Source organism: Arvicola amphibius, chromosome 3 (genome assembly GCF_903992535.2).
Source record: "Arvicola amphibius chromosome 3, mArvAmp1.2, whole genome shotgun sequence".
Lineage (NCBI taxonomy): Eukaryota > Metazoa > Chordata > Mammalia > Rodentia > Cricetidae > Arvicola > Arvicola amphibius.
This window is the reverse complement of record NC_052049.1, coordinates 162709437-162724010: the sequence shown is the minus strand read 5'-3', so window position 1 is coordinate 162724010 and position 14574 is coordinate 162709437. Positions and strand designations below refer to the sequence as shown.

The 14574-nt window shown below is 43.3% G+C and overlaps 1 protein-coding gene across 1 annotated transcript in view; it reads left to right on the top strand.

The window, feature by feature from the left end:
* Positions 1-10719, top strand: part of Atp1b3 (ATPase Na+/K+ transporting subunit beta 3) — a 30332-nt gene extending 19613 nt beyond the window's left edge. The window contains 5 exon segments of the mRNA XM_038323665.2: positions 382-489; positions 4604-4788; positions 6312-6362; positions 8643-8729; positions 10076-10719. Coding sequence (XP_038179593.1) covers positions 382-489; positions 4604-4788; positions 6312-6362; positions 8643-8729; positions 10076-10246 — 602 coding nt within the window. The 3' untranslated portion in view covers positions 10247-10719.
* The last annotated feature ends 3855 nt before the right edge of the window (positions 10720-14574 follow it).

Genomic DNA, 14574 nt, shown 5'->3' with positions numbered 1-14574 from the left:
CCCCCCCCCCCACACACAAACCCCCCCCCCCCGCTTGTAACTTGCTCTGTAGACCAGACTGGCTTTGACCTCACAGAGCTCCGCCTGCCACTGCTTCCTAAGTGCTTGGATTAAAGCACATAGCACCTTGCAAAAACAGTATGTTTTAAAGGAAGGAGTGATGGTTATACTTAACTGAAAATAAATAAAATTTAGGGACTGTTTCTAATTAATTTGTCTAACTAGTTTTAAAGATTTGAGTTCTTTTAGATGTTTTTCATAATTGGATCCAAATAGAGAGTTGTTGATAATTGTAACTTATCTGTGGACACACAGCCCTTCAGGAATAAAAGTAAGGAAAGGTAATTTCTTACTGTTAATAACCCTCTCTGTCTCTTTTAGGACTCATGGTTTTTCCAAAACCAATGACTGCCTTGGAATATACGTACGACATGTCTGAGCCCAGTACTTACGGGAAGTTCACCGCAGACCTGAAGAGGTTCCTAGAGCGTGAGTGTGACCTGGAAGGGGGGCTGTAGTCCGCAGAGCAGGGCCACACGGACTTGCTGTAGAAGCAGCATTTTTAGTCTGTTTTCCAATTTTGTTTTCCCCGTTTCAAACACAGACAGCTGGGAGGATCTGCAAGTGAACTCACTGTCAGCTGTAAGAATGAAGGCAAATCTGTTGTCCTGTAAACAGAGCCTCTGAGTGTCAGAACTCTCCTGTGGTGCTGGGAATGGAACACGGTGCTGACATGCTGGCAAGCGTCCCCCACTGATGGCACTGCAGCCTGTTATGGGCTCCTTTGTATCTGGGACAGTGCCTGTGTCAGAGTGTAATGTGCTCAGCTTACGATTGTTAAAGAGTCACCAGTACGTAATTTCTTTAATAAGCGTTATAGCCAACATCTTCTTTATAGCTGGCTTAACCAAATTCCTATGGATATAATAACAGTCACATGAGTAAATAGTAAGAGCTTTGGTTTACTTGACCATCTTTCCCTTCTCAGCCACACAATACACCACAGTTGTTCCCTAGTTTGCCAAAGTCATGGAGAAGCTTTCCCAGCACCGTCTGTCTTGCTAGCCAGTTAGCCTTCTTTCCCTGTCCTGTGCTCGTGGCTCTGCTTGGCTGGTGGTTTCACTGATCACAAGCTTCCTTTCCTCTAGTATTCTTCCCCATCTGGTTTTTGTTTGTTTTTTGAGACGAGTTTCTCTGTGTAGCCTGTCCTGGAACTCACTCTGTAGACGAGACGGCCTCAAACAGAGATCAGTCTGCCTCTGCCTCTGGAGTGCTGGGATTCATGGTGACCCACCCCCTCACCCACTCCCCCCCCCCAGCTGGATTGTGGGTTTTGAAGGCGGGATGAGGTGCCTGGTTGACACTAAACCCTTGAAGGATGAGGGAGCCATAGAACTGTCTAAAGTCATGTTCATCCGGAGGAAGAATGGCTGGATACCAGCAAGCCAGGAAGTAGCAGGAGATGACATTGGGGCTTAAAGGAGGACTGGGTATTCTTTGACTCCTATAATTGACCAGATGGGAGATGAAGAAGTGAGTATACATGGATTGATCTCATATTTGAAGAATCAACTAAGGACTTTTGAATCAGACTGCAGAATGAATCTTTTTGGTTTTTGTTTTTTGTTTGTTGGAGATTTTAAGATTATAAGTATACAGTATCTTTCTGCATATATGCCTACCACACCAGATCTCATTACAAAGTTTTCTTATGTGGTTACTGGGAATTGACTCAGGACCTCTGGAAGAGCAACCAGTGCTCTTAAACTGAGCCATCTCTCCAGCCATTTTCTGTATTTCCTGTACAAAATTTTTGCTTCCTGAGGTAGAATCTAGCCCCACTGGCCTTGAACTTATGGCCCTCTTCCACTTAATACCAAGTGATGGGCTTATAATTTCTTACCTCAATTAACATTGAGATAAAAATAAATAAAATTTTGAGATTAAAATTTGAGATAAAATTAAAATGCTTTTTTGGATTTCATTTTCAAAACCATTTTGCTGGGAGGCGATGAGGCTTTTCAGTTGAGCCTTCAGTGACTGGAAGCATTTCATACTCAGCTGTTTGTGGGTTCTCCAGTGTGACGGTTCTGTGTTGTGTCTTACATTTCTCCCATTTGTTCATACTTAGAAAACTCTCTAGAGCTTACTGTACCTTTTAGTCCCCTAGGAGCTTTGTTTTTATTTTGGATTTTTTAAAAATATTTATTTATTTATTATGTATACAGTATTCTGTCTGTGTGTAAGACCGCAAGCCAGAAGAGGGCACCAGACCCCATTACAGATGGTTGTGAGCCACCATGTGGTTTACTGGGAATTGAACTCAAGACCTTTGGAAGAGCAGGCAATGCTCTTAACCTCTGAGCTATCTCTCCAGCCCCTTTATTTTGGATTTTTATTACTTTTTTTAAAAATTAGGAATATATTTGTTTGTTGACCAAAGGACATCTTGTAGGAGCAGCGTTCTCTCTTATGTAAATTCTGGAAATTGGATTTGGGGTCATCAGGCTATAGCAGAAGCTGCTTTATGTGCTGAGTCATCTCACCTAGTACACTGGTTTTGTTTTTAAATATTCATCTGTCATTATTGGTTTTTTAGGAATTTCCTTCCCATGTCCAAAAGACAAATACATGGTTTAAAAGTAAAGGATCTCTTTTTTCTTTCTTCTGATAGATTCTAAATTGAAAGTTTTATTTTGTTAAAATTAACTTTTTTTACGGGACTCTGGTTACTCTGAACTTGTAACTGTCTATGTTCCCATCATGCCCTCACACTCCCAGCTCCTTGCATTTAATTTTGTGTAGAAGTGGAAGAGTCTGCTTGACAGCCATTCTAAACAGCAGCCTTTGCTCCAGAGGACGGACGCCCTGGGGAAATGTGTGGAGGAGTGATGAGTAGAGCTTTCTCAGACAGTCCGGGTCATTCTTTGCTTTGAACTAAATGCATGTGATTGGGTTGCAGCTCAGAGGTAGAAGACATGTTTAGCACAATGAAGCCTGGAGTTCAGTCTCCACCACCCTTCTCAGAGACAGATGCCCTTGTGTTGTAGCTAGCTTTCTGTTGCCGTGATGACCACATCAAAACCAAGTCAGGGCGATCAGGGTGTGTCTCAGCTCACCAACTTCTAGTTCATCCTTGAGGGAAGTTGGTCAGGACAGGAGCTGAAGCAGAGGCCATGGAACTGCCCACTGGCTTACTTTTTTTTTTTTTTTTTTTTTTTTTTTAAATACAGCCCAGGTCCGCTGTTCAGGGATGGCACTGTCCACAGTGGGCTGGGCCCTTCTATCTACATCAATTAGCAGTTAAGAATATTCCTCAGCTGGGTGCTAGTGGTGCATGCCTTTAAACCCAGCACTCGGGAGGCAGAGAGGCAAGCAGATCTCTGTGAGTTCAAGGCCAATCTGGTCTACAGAGTGAGTTCCATCCAGCACAGGCTCCAAAGCTACAGAGAAACCCTATTTCGAAAAACAAACAAACAAACAAAAAACAAAACAAAAAGAAGAAAAGAAAAAGAAAACTTGTCAGACTCATTAAGCTAGTTTGATGGCGGCTGTTCTTCAGTTGAGTCTCCCGCTTCATTGGTGTATGGAGATGACAGTCTGTATTAGCCTTCACTGTTGATAACCTTATCCACAAAGTATCAAAAACAAAACAAAATCCCCACTACATTTCCTTCTGAAAGCTTTCCCTTTGAAATGTTTCTGTTTGTGTTGTATTGGATGGCCTTTTGTGGTGCCAGTTGTATACACATGCCAGTAGCTGTCACTAGGGTACTTGAACATGTATCCTAATTCTGAATGGCTTTCACTAGACCAGGTCACTGAGGGAGGGCCCTTCAGACCGCTTCTCTTTCAAGCCACTGAATGCCAGCAGTGCAGCTGGCACAGAGTGAGACTGTATTCTGTACATGCATTTCTCCCCTTCCTTCTTTCTGGTTCCTAAACATTGTACTCCTTTGGTTTAAATGTGCCTAGTGACCTCCGCCGTCCCCGTGCACAGCACCTTTCTTGGCTGGCGTCTTACCCTTGCTGCATCGGGTCTGTTTCACGTCCTGCATGGATCTGTTCTGCACAGCATAAATACTGACATAATGCAGTCATACCTGTGACCACTCTGCCTGATATAAAATCTTTTAATGGAACATCCTGGTTCTTTTGGCAACCCTTCTGCCTCAGTACTTCACAGTTTTTACAAAATGTCCATGGTCCAGCTTCTCCCTCCCTTTACCTTGCCAGCCATCTTAGCACCTGCACATCGCCCTGCCGTGCTGAATATACTGTTCCCCCATGACATTGTAGGTTCCGGGGGGCAGCAGCAACACCTTTGCACATCCCTGCCATTGTAGCTGTTGCTAGTGCCAGGCATGGTGGTGGAACAGCTGTTATTTAGCCCGGGCACTCTTGGAAGCCAGAAGCTTTAGGGTACTGGCTGTTACCAGGCAACGGAATGAGCTTAGCCTCTACTGAGCGCTCGCTATTGTTACCTGGTAATTCACATTGCTGTTGTCTTTGAAAAACGTTCATTTGAGGAATAGTTTGACTTGTTTCTGGCTGTGTTTGGTATCTCTTCTTGGCTGATCTGGCACACACGTTTCCTTTTTAGCATATTCTGTAGAAGAACAGAAGAATCTCACAAACTGCCCTGATGGAGAAGTTTTTGAACAGAATGGTCCAGTTTATCAAGCATGTCAGTTTCCAGTTTCCTTGCTTCAAGATTGCAGTGGTGTGAATGATGCTGATTTTGGCTATTCCAAAGGCCAACCTTGTATTCTTGTGAAAATGAACAGAGTACGTACTTCATTACCTCCGCTGCTGCTCGTTTCTAGCAGTCATGCACATGGGGTGCAGCTGTGAAGCTGATAGCTGCTTTTTAGGCTTCTCTGCCTGAGTTAATGCCTTATTAAGTATCATCTTATTGGAATAATTCACTTAAAAGGCTAGCAGTGCTAGTTAATGCTTGGGGGAAATGAATATAGCTAAGGTTCATAGTTTAATTGTGGATTTTATGTAGTTTTGTAAATAGTACTAAAGCTTATAGTGGTGTGTATAATTAAATAGTGTGAATATAAATAAACCCATATACTAATGAGCACAATACAGTGCTGTAGTTATAGCCAGTGCTAGTGGGATGTTTTAACAAGACTTAACTAAGGCCAAAACAGTAAGCCAGAAGGAATGAGGAACTTGACCTGTGCTGTAGGTAAGGTAACACATCCGGTGTATGAGGATCTCCAGTAACACTGGCCTGCAGCGCCTGTCCTCACTGTATTTGCTATATTGCTGACAATCTCCTCCTGCTCAGAGGACCACCCACCTTCTGAGTTTATTTTCTTAGAAATGGCCTTTGCATGATGGGACTCAGATCTTGCTCGCTTTAAAGGCTGGCTTTGCAGCTCACAGGACAGCATCGGATCCAGCTGGCAGCATTTCCCGAGCTCCCCGAGCTGTTAGGAGTGGAAGACAGGTGCTGCTGTCCGTGCCATCCTGTAGGCTTCCACGACTTGACTTCTGGAGGCCTCTTCACGTCTCAAAAACCTTTGAATTTGAATTCAGAATGCAAAACAACAACAAAACCTTAGAAGATAGAGCTGGTGATAAAGGCACCAGCCGGAACTGAGTTTGGCTATCTATCACCCATGTGGAAGAAGAGAACCAAATCATGCAATTTGTCCTTGGTCTTCTACATATATCACACACACACACACACACACACACACGGATAAATGAAAAAAAAATAATTTTTAAGTAGATGGGTGACTACAATTCTAAAAGTAGATCCAAAGGCTGGGATTACAACTCAGATTTAGTGTTTACCTAGTATGGTCAAGGCCCTGGCTTTGGCCTTAGCACCACTAAAACTTACTGTGGGGGAGAGGGATTCTTCTCAATATGTGCCATTAGGAGAAGGGATAGTTATGAACATATTTTCATAATGAATATTGTATTGTAAGTGAGTGTGGTAGTGCATATCTGTGATCTCAGCATTTGGGAGGTGGAGACAGGAGTATCCTTAAGGCTAGCCTAGGCTATAAGCAAAATCCTTTCTCAAAACAAGTAAACAGAATAGTTTGTTATATTCTGCCCCTGTAATTTAAAGGTTTGTTTTAAATGTGGCAAGTACATGACTGAATTGCTTCAGTACAGTACTTAACTATATTGGAAGGTTGGTTTTTATGTTGTAAAACACAGGTTAGTATAGCTGAGTTCAATATACAGAGTAGTGCTAATCTCAGTTTGCTGTGCCCTGACCCCAGCAACAGAAGAGGAGGTTCCATTGCATTTATGTGTGTTGACTATGTTCTTAACCTTAGATAATTGAATTAATACCACTGGGAGTTCCACGGATAGTGTGCGGGCCAAAGGTTAGTATTTCAGTTACTAATGCTTTCATGTTTCTTTTTCTTTTCCTTCTTTATTATTTTGTTATTGTTATTATTATTGCCTTTGAGACAGGGTTTCTCTGTGTTTCCATGACTGTCCTGGAACTCTCTCTGTAGACCAGGCTGACCTTGAGCTCAGATCTGCCTGCCTCTGCTTCCTGAGTGCTTAAGGGTGTGTGCTGCCACTGTTCAGCTTTCATGTTTTTCAAATACTTAAAAATAAGCATGACCAGACTTTTTAGGGTGACCCTGTGTTTGCTAATACACTATTTTGTTTGTTTTTTGGTTTTGCAAGACAGGGTTTCTCTGTAGCTTTGGAGCCTATCCTGGAACTAGCTCTTGTAGACCCGACTGGCCTCAAACTCACAGAGATCCGCCTGCCTCTGCCTCCTGAGTGCTGGGATTAAAGGCGTGCATCACCACTGCCCGGCCATCTAATACACTATTTAAAAGGACAATTTCTAATTGTTTGTTCTGCACATATTTGTTCACATACACTACATTTCATCGGTCTTAGGATGTGTTTTTCTAGTTTAGTAATGAAGTTGGCATTACAACCCCAGGGGTCCTGTTCTGTATCCAGATTTTTTTTTCAAGTCTAAAAATTATCAGTGTCAACTGGCAATTAATGAAATCTGCTATTTTTTCTTAAGGTAGAGGTACTCTTTTTCTTCTCTTTTGCATTTTTTTCTCCTAGGAAAGTGCTGTGCACTTCATCCTATAACTTGTTTTCTTTCCATTCTACAAATACAACTAAGACAGATGTATAAATGAAGAGTAAAAAGTCTAAAGACGCACATTTAAGCTCGAAATTTGTCAGTGTGCTGATGTTAGCGTCCATCTCCATCTGTATGCAGAGTCAACTAAGATGTTGCATGGAACTTGCTCTTAACGTTCAGGAGAAAACATAATTTCTTAAGTCAGAGATGGGCAGAAACTTTGCCGTGCAAACATCGTCATGCCCCAGAATCACATCGTTGGTCCCCAGTCCTATATGGGGACACCCCGATGGGCAGTCGTTCTCAAATGTGGCCATTGTTTCTTAGCCAGCATCCACTGGCTTTCCTGTCATTTTATCCAGGTCATTAGAACTGGGTTTTCTTTTCTCTTTTTGCTATTTGTCTTGCTACATGGTGATAAATGCTATAATCCAAGATGGACTACATAGCCAGAGCCTGTCTCAAAAAAACAAAACAAAAGGCTACGGAACATCAATGGAAGGGAGGGTGTCGTCTGTGTACCTAGTACCTTCCCTGCCAGCTGCTTATGAGTGTGGTGATTATGTTGTGCACGTGCACGCATGTTCACGAAGTAAAGAAGCAGAGAGCAAGGCTGCTGTCTATGCAGTCAGAGTTTGTCATTTCTTCTCTGTGTGCTCTCAGAAGTAGACACCACAGACTGGCCTGCAGATGGACGGTAACAAGTGTGCTCAGCGCACACACAAGCTTCCAGCACCGTACAGGAGTTAGTTCATCCAGATCAAAAGCTGAGGTGTTGAGTGATGCTTGTGAGCTTGGGGCTGACTTGTTGGAAGTTGTGTTTGTCACAGTGCCAGGGATCCACTTAGGCGCCATGCATGAGATGTGTAGACACAGACACTTAGTGATTGACTGGTTGGAACTTGGTGCTTTTCTCTATTTATTCATGGGAACTATGAATTCTTTTTTTGTTTGTTGCATTGTGGTTTATCCTGATTACAGTTATGGTTCTGAACTGTAATATAGCCTCTACCTACTTCTAGGTCTGAGTTGCTACTCTTTGGTTGTTAGCTTCTGGACGTTGTTACTTAAAATCTGGAAGCATAATATTTCATTCATTTGGGAAACCTCAGCCCAAACAACCGGTCCGTTTTTTGCTGTCAGCGGTAAAGAGCTGGCTTTGCAGTTCATAGGCGGCAGCACCCACTGTAACTGAGAAAATACTCCTAGGGTATATTGGGAATATAAGAAGCACCAGGAGAGTTTATGTTGAACGATTTGATTATAAAATATTTATAATCAAGATGAGCAGTCATGTGGTAGTGCATGCCTTAAATCTTAGCACTTGGGGAGGTTGATAAGGGCAGATTGCCATAGCTTTAAGACAAGGCTGAGCTACACAGTGAGACCTGTCTCAACAGCAAAGACAAGCAGTTCTCAGAAACACTTGTAATTAATGTGGCTGAAGCAATTTCATCATAATTAGGAACTGTCAGTAATTGTAAACATATTTGAAAAATCTTTACTGTGGCCTAAAAACAATTTCTTTTGCTTTCAACTCTAGGAAAATAACATAGCAAATATATCAACTTATCCTGACCAGGGAGTTATAGACTTAAAGTATTTTCCATACTATGGGAAAAAACGGCACGTAAGTATTTAGAGTCATCTCTTAGGAAACTGCATGCACTGAGATATAAGATGGCCCATCTGTGATAGACACAGATATGTTGTCATTTGTTCGTCATACGTGTCTTCTGTTGGTTCCTAACAAATGGGGAAGACTAGTGGCGCCCACACTGACAGCACAGCAGAGCATGTACCAGACTCAAGGACGGCTCTTTTCAGAAAACTGGGTTTGTGTTTGCTCGGAAGGTTGTAGGTACTCTTCGTGGGTCAGATGTAAAAACTCATTGTTTAGACACAGCAGGATTGTATGATTTTAAGATTTTGAAATATATTCAGAAAACCATAAAGTTTTGTCATGTCTTTAAACTTACCTTAAAATTCTTCCCAACTCAAAATGCCTAGAACAGTGTGTTCTGAAAGCATGCTAGCAGATCTTAACATGTTATCTTACCCGTCTGTGCATTTTTCCTTGTGCATCATCGGGCTAAATGACAAGCGTGGCTTCTCGGCCCCTCTGTTTCCTGCTTCTGTATGCTTCAGAACTAAGTCTGGGGTGGGGGAGGACTCGACTGGAGTTTGTTTGTTTGTTTGTATATGGTTAAGTTTATTTGTATTTTTTTGGAAGAGAGTAGATGTATTCTATTTGAAGTCATATAGGAAAGGTCACTATTGACTGAGTCCATTACTGTGTGTTGACCACAATCTCTTGAGGTGCTCAGCCCGGCTTCCACACTGTAAAGTTGCACGTTTTTTGTTCTTCAGTGTGTATGGAGAACACACTTTGTATGTCAGCTATTTGGAAAGCTTCAGCATTTGTTATTCTTGCCTGAATCAGTTGTCAGTAGGCTTGTTCCTACAGACAGGTACGGTGATCGCAAGGAGCCGCGGTGGGTGCGTCTCCAGTTAAGCCAGACAAAGGGTGTGTGGAAGTGAAATGGTTACAGTGATGTGTAGCTGAGCCCATGGCGGATACACATCATCTTTGTGCACATGGAACAGTTAGAATCTCATAAAAATACATTTGTAAGTGGAATGTACTAATATGTTGGGATCAGAATGGAATTGCCAGGGATCAGGGCATACAGAGGTTGAGTCAAACGATGCAGTTACCAACAGGATGCTCTCAAAGCTGTACTAAGGGACAAGCCATAGCAAGAAGGAAGGTAAAGAAAATAAGATAATAGGCTAAGTTCATAGACTTAATATTACAAGGCAAATAAGAGATGGTAGGGTATGTCTGTAATCCTGAGACAAGTGGCTTGGAAATGTGAAATTGAGACCTTGCTTCAAAGAAGTTGCAACTGGGTTTCTAAGTGTAGGTGAATTTACCAAAGAATTGTGACTAATATTTGTTCCTCCATTTGCTAGGTTGGGTATCGACAACCCCTAGTTGCTGTCCAGGTCATCTTTGGATCTAGTACTGTCAAGAAAGAAGTAACAGTTGAGTGCCAAATTGATGGACCAAAGAACCTAAAAAACAAGGATGACCGTGACAAGTTTTTGGGACGAGTTGCGTTCAAGGTCACAGTGAGCCCCTAGAAGTAGGGCATCTCCACAGAATAAACGTCTGTCCCCATTTTGTATCAGCTGGACCTGCCATTCTAGGATGATGAGGCCACCTTGGAGGAGGTGGTGTGGTACACACACTGGGATGACATCATAACGTGCTTCCAGATCATAGTGTTCAGTGTCCTCTGAAGTAACTGCCTGCTGCCTCTGCTGCCCTTTGAACCAGTGTACAGTCGCCAGATAGGGACCAGTGAGCTCCCAGTTCCAAACATGCAGAGTGGGGGTCTCGTCTTCTGTGTGTAATTGCCAAACGTCTAAAGCTTCATGTGCTGTGCTGTGTAAATATTTCATGGATTTAACACTGGTAACTGTCATATTTTGATGCCAACAAAGTTTAGGGATAAAATGGTACCTTGCCAACATCAAGTGACTTTAGCTGCAAGAAATGTGTGAGAAGTTCTGTATGTGAGGAGGAAAAAGAAATAAAAGTGGATCTCAAAGTATTAGCTTCCATTCTGTGTATGTGAGTGTGTGTATCAGTGGGCTTTAAATTATTTTTTACATGCTGAATGAGACTGGATATTTTATTGAGAGGACAAGCTTTCTGTTGTAAAACATTTTAAAATACTAATGGGTTGATTTTGAGTGATGGAATCAAGTCTTCCACATTCGTGTACCGTAGACCATGGATGAAACAATATTTTAAGCTAGGCAAATGTACACCGTTTCGTTTTGTTTTTTGAATGAAATTAAATTCCCAAGACATAAATTGTATAGTTTCTTAAATGTCTTGTTACTGCTTTTATTTAGCAGAGTATGGACCCTAATAAAAATATAAATTGTGTAATACAAAAACTTGAAATTGGTTCGAAGCTCAGGACACATGATGGAGTCGTCTTTCCCATGTGACTGCTGCCCTGGACTGTCTGCCCCTGCACTCTTAGCTGAACTTTTGCGAGGACCAGAACTGTCCTGAGAAAAGTATCTTCCATTTGACCCATGGGTTTCATTTATTTATTTAATAAAAGGTCTGATTGTGTGTTTGAGAGCATGCGTGTATGTGCACACCTGAGTGCCTGGTGGATGCCGAGGCCCGAAGAGGGCCTTGATCCTCTGGAGCTGGAGTTAGTGGATTGTTGTGAGCAGCCACGTGGGACTGGAAATTAAACCTAGACCTTGTGGAGATCAGCCAGTGCTGTTAACCCCTGAGCCATCTCTCCAGCACCTCGTTTATTTAAATTTATTTTTATCTTATGTGTATTGATGTTTCACCATGGGTGTTGGTTGGGTTCCTTGGAACTGAGATTAAAGACAGGTGTGAGCTGCCATGTGGGTGCTGGGAACTGAACCAGGGCCCTCTGGAAGAGCAGTCGGTGCTCCTAATCACCGAGCTGTCCCAACAGCCCCGTCCCCGTTGATTTTTTTTTTATTTTTAGGGGCTGTTTTACCATGGTTGGTGCAGAGCCGCTTACGGGGGTTTTCTGTGGTCTGCAGGCCAGGCCTGTTAGGACAGAACCCGGCTGCTCAGGTTGGCTATCTGGAAAAGCTGAAGGGATAGGGTGGTCTTCAACTCGGGGTGGGTGTGCTGCCCTGGAAGGAGCTCTGCTCGGGGATTCTTCCCAACGTAAACCTTTTCTGGACTTGGGGTTTGTTGTTTTCTTTTTTTAATGTGTGTGCACGCACACTCTTTATGCCTTTTGATCTTGCTATGTGGCTTCAGGTGGCCTTGAACCAAGTCATTATCTTAGTCACTGATTTATTGCTGTGAAGAGACACCATGACCTAGGCAACTTGTAACAGAAAACATTTAATTGGGACTTGATTAACCAGTTCAGAGGTTTAGTCCGTTATAGTGGGGGAACATGGCAGCATGCAGGCAGGCACTGAAGCAGTAGCTGACAACCACATCCTGATGGCAGGCAGAAGAGACACTGGGCTTGGCGTGGGCTTTTGAAACCTCAGCTCTCATCCCAGCTACACCTATCCTCCAACAAGGCCACACTTCCTAATCTTCACACAGGGCCACTCCCTGGTGACTGAGCTCACAAGTATGAGCCTGTGGGGCCCTTCTTATTCCAACCTAGTCATCCTGCCTCAACTTCCTAGTTCATAAGGCCTTTAATCCCAGCATCCAGGAGGCAGAGGCAGGTGGATCTCTCTGAGTTCAGGCCAGCTGGTCTACAGAGTGACCAGCAGAATAGATTCGTGACCCACAGTGAGAATGATACCCCCAATGTGCGGAGATTTTGAAGAGAAGGGATATAGATCTAGTCCCTAAATCTTAATGGTTCCTTCCTGGTTAAGCCCTGTGTGACTTCAACTGACCTCAGTTCTTCTGATTGTTTCTCTTCATCTGCAAAAGTTAGGCGTGCCTGTTTATGATTTGACACATGCTGACTGAGAGGAAACAGCCTCCGGGACCCTAAGATAGAAGGGGACACGACAGCCTAGGAATTAATGTGGGTACACTGGGAGCCCTGCCGTTGCAAGGACACAGACCTGGTTGCCTCAGGAGAGATCATTCCAAATGAGAGGAATTTTTGTGTTGGTAATGGTGTTTTATTGTGAGGCAAATCAAATAGGAGCTGGCTCTGTTCTCTGGGTAATGAGTTGGATTTAAGTTGGATAGGCAGGTGGTGGTGGCGCAAACCTTTAATCCCAGCACTTGTGGGAGGAAGAGACAGGCGGATCTCTGTGAGTTCGAGGCCAGCCTCGTCTACAACAGCTAGTTCCAGGACAGCCTTCCAAGCAACACAGAGAAACCCTGTCTCGAAAAACAAAACAAAAAAGAATGGAAGATGCGTGGGTCTGTGTGGTGGGTAATGAATTGGACTAGGAATGGAGGGAGCCATGAATCCTGGCGTCTGCTCTAGGTTCTCTGAGATCTTAGGCTATGCACACAGTTGTGTATTTCACTACCTTGCTTGCTGTGATTCCAGCAGCCCCTTCTACGGTCTGCTCACTCAGACCAGGGGGATCCAGTCGGCTTTGCACATTAGCGACTGAGTCAAGCACTTAACTCTATACTAGATGGCGCTTTGATGATCACTTATTTGGTTGAATCGCGGAGTTTGGAACTAGTGTGCAGTATTTTTTAAAAGATTTTATTATGTATAGTGTTCTGTCAGCGTATATGCCTGCAGGCCAGAAGAGGGCACCAGATCTCATTACAGATTTCTGTGAGCCACCATGTGGTTGCTAGGAATTGAACTCAACCTCTGGAAAAAATCAGCTAGTGCTCTCAATAGCTGAGCCATCTCTCCCGTCCTGAGAATACTTTAAAAAAGAAAAAAAGAGTTTTAAACTGTTTCTATTTGGGACTGGGAGTTGATGGGCTTATTTTGGTTACAAATTAATGTTGTTCTGTCCCCTTTGAATACATGGGCTTTTAGGTTTGTCTTGGAATAGTTTTCTACAAACTGGCATGTGTGTGCTTCGTCCTATCCAAAGGCTCTACTAGAATTTATCATGGTTTCCTCCAGGTGTTTGGAAATGAGATGAAATTGACTGGTTTGCGTCCTACAAGACCCAAGTGTAGCAAGCAGGACTGCCTAGCCCTGAAGGTGAAGCCTCCGAGGAGGCTTACTCAGATTCAGAGGGGAATACAAACGGTGTTTGTCATCCATTTTCAACAAGAATAAGAGAATAGGTTTTGAATTCTGTTTACATTTGGTTGCTTAGAAATCCCGGGTAAGGTGCTTAATTGATTTTCTGTAAAATGAAAGTAATCCCACCCTTGAGTGTCTGAAGCACACTGTGAGGACAGACGTAACTACTGTGTTACTGAGTGCTGCACCTGCTTCTGAGGCTGCAGGTTTGTCGAGAGCATCACTGCAAACAAAAGACTACCTAGTGATTTACTGCTGGGTTGGAGCATGCATTTGTGGTCCAGAGAGGCGTAGGGGCAAAGGCAGAGGCTAGAAGTGTTTTCCTGCTTAAAAGCTCACAGGAATGTTTGGATGTCAGGAGGAGCCACGCATAGTGTCTGGAACAACAATCCACGTGTGGTCTAGATGTTGGCTGTTGTTAGAAGTGACATTCCACATTCCACGCGTGGTCTAGATTGGGGCTGTGGTTAGAAGTGACCATCCACGCGTGGTCTAGATGTGGGCTGTTAGAAGTGACGAGATGGACTTGCATTTTAGAAACAGCTTCCAGACCTTGAAGAAGGCTGAGGATCCTGACCCTGAAGCTTGGAGTTTGAATGCTTGGGTTCTCTGCTGCTGCTCACAGCAGCAGTTCCTGGGCTACCGAGGGCCAGGGTGCCAGCATCAGCACACAGCTATAAGATTTATGTCACCTGGAGCCATAAATCTGTCTGCTAACACCAGAACTTTAAGTTTTTCGCTGTCAAGACT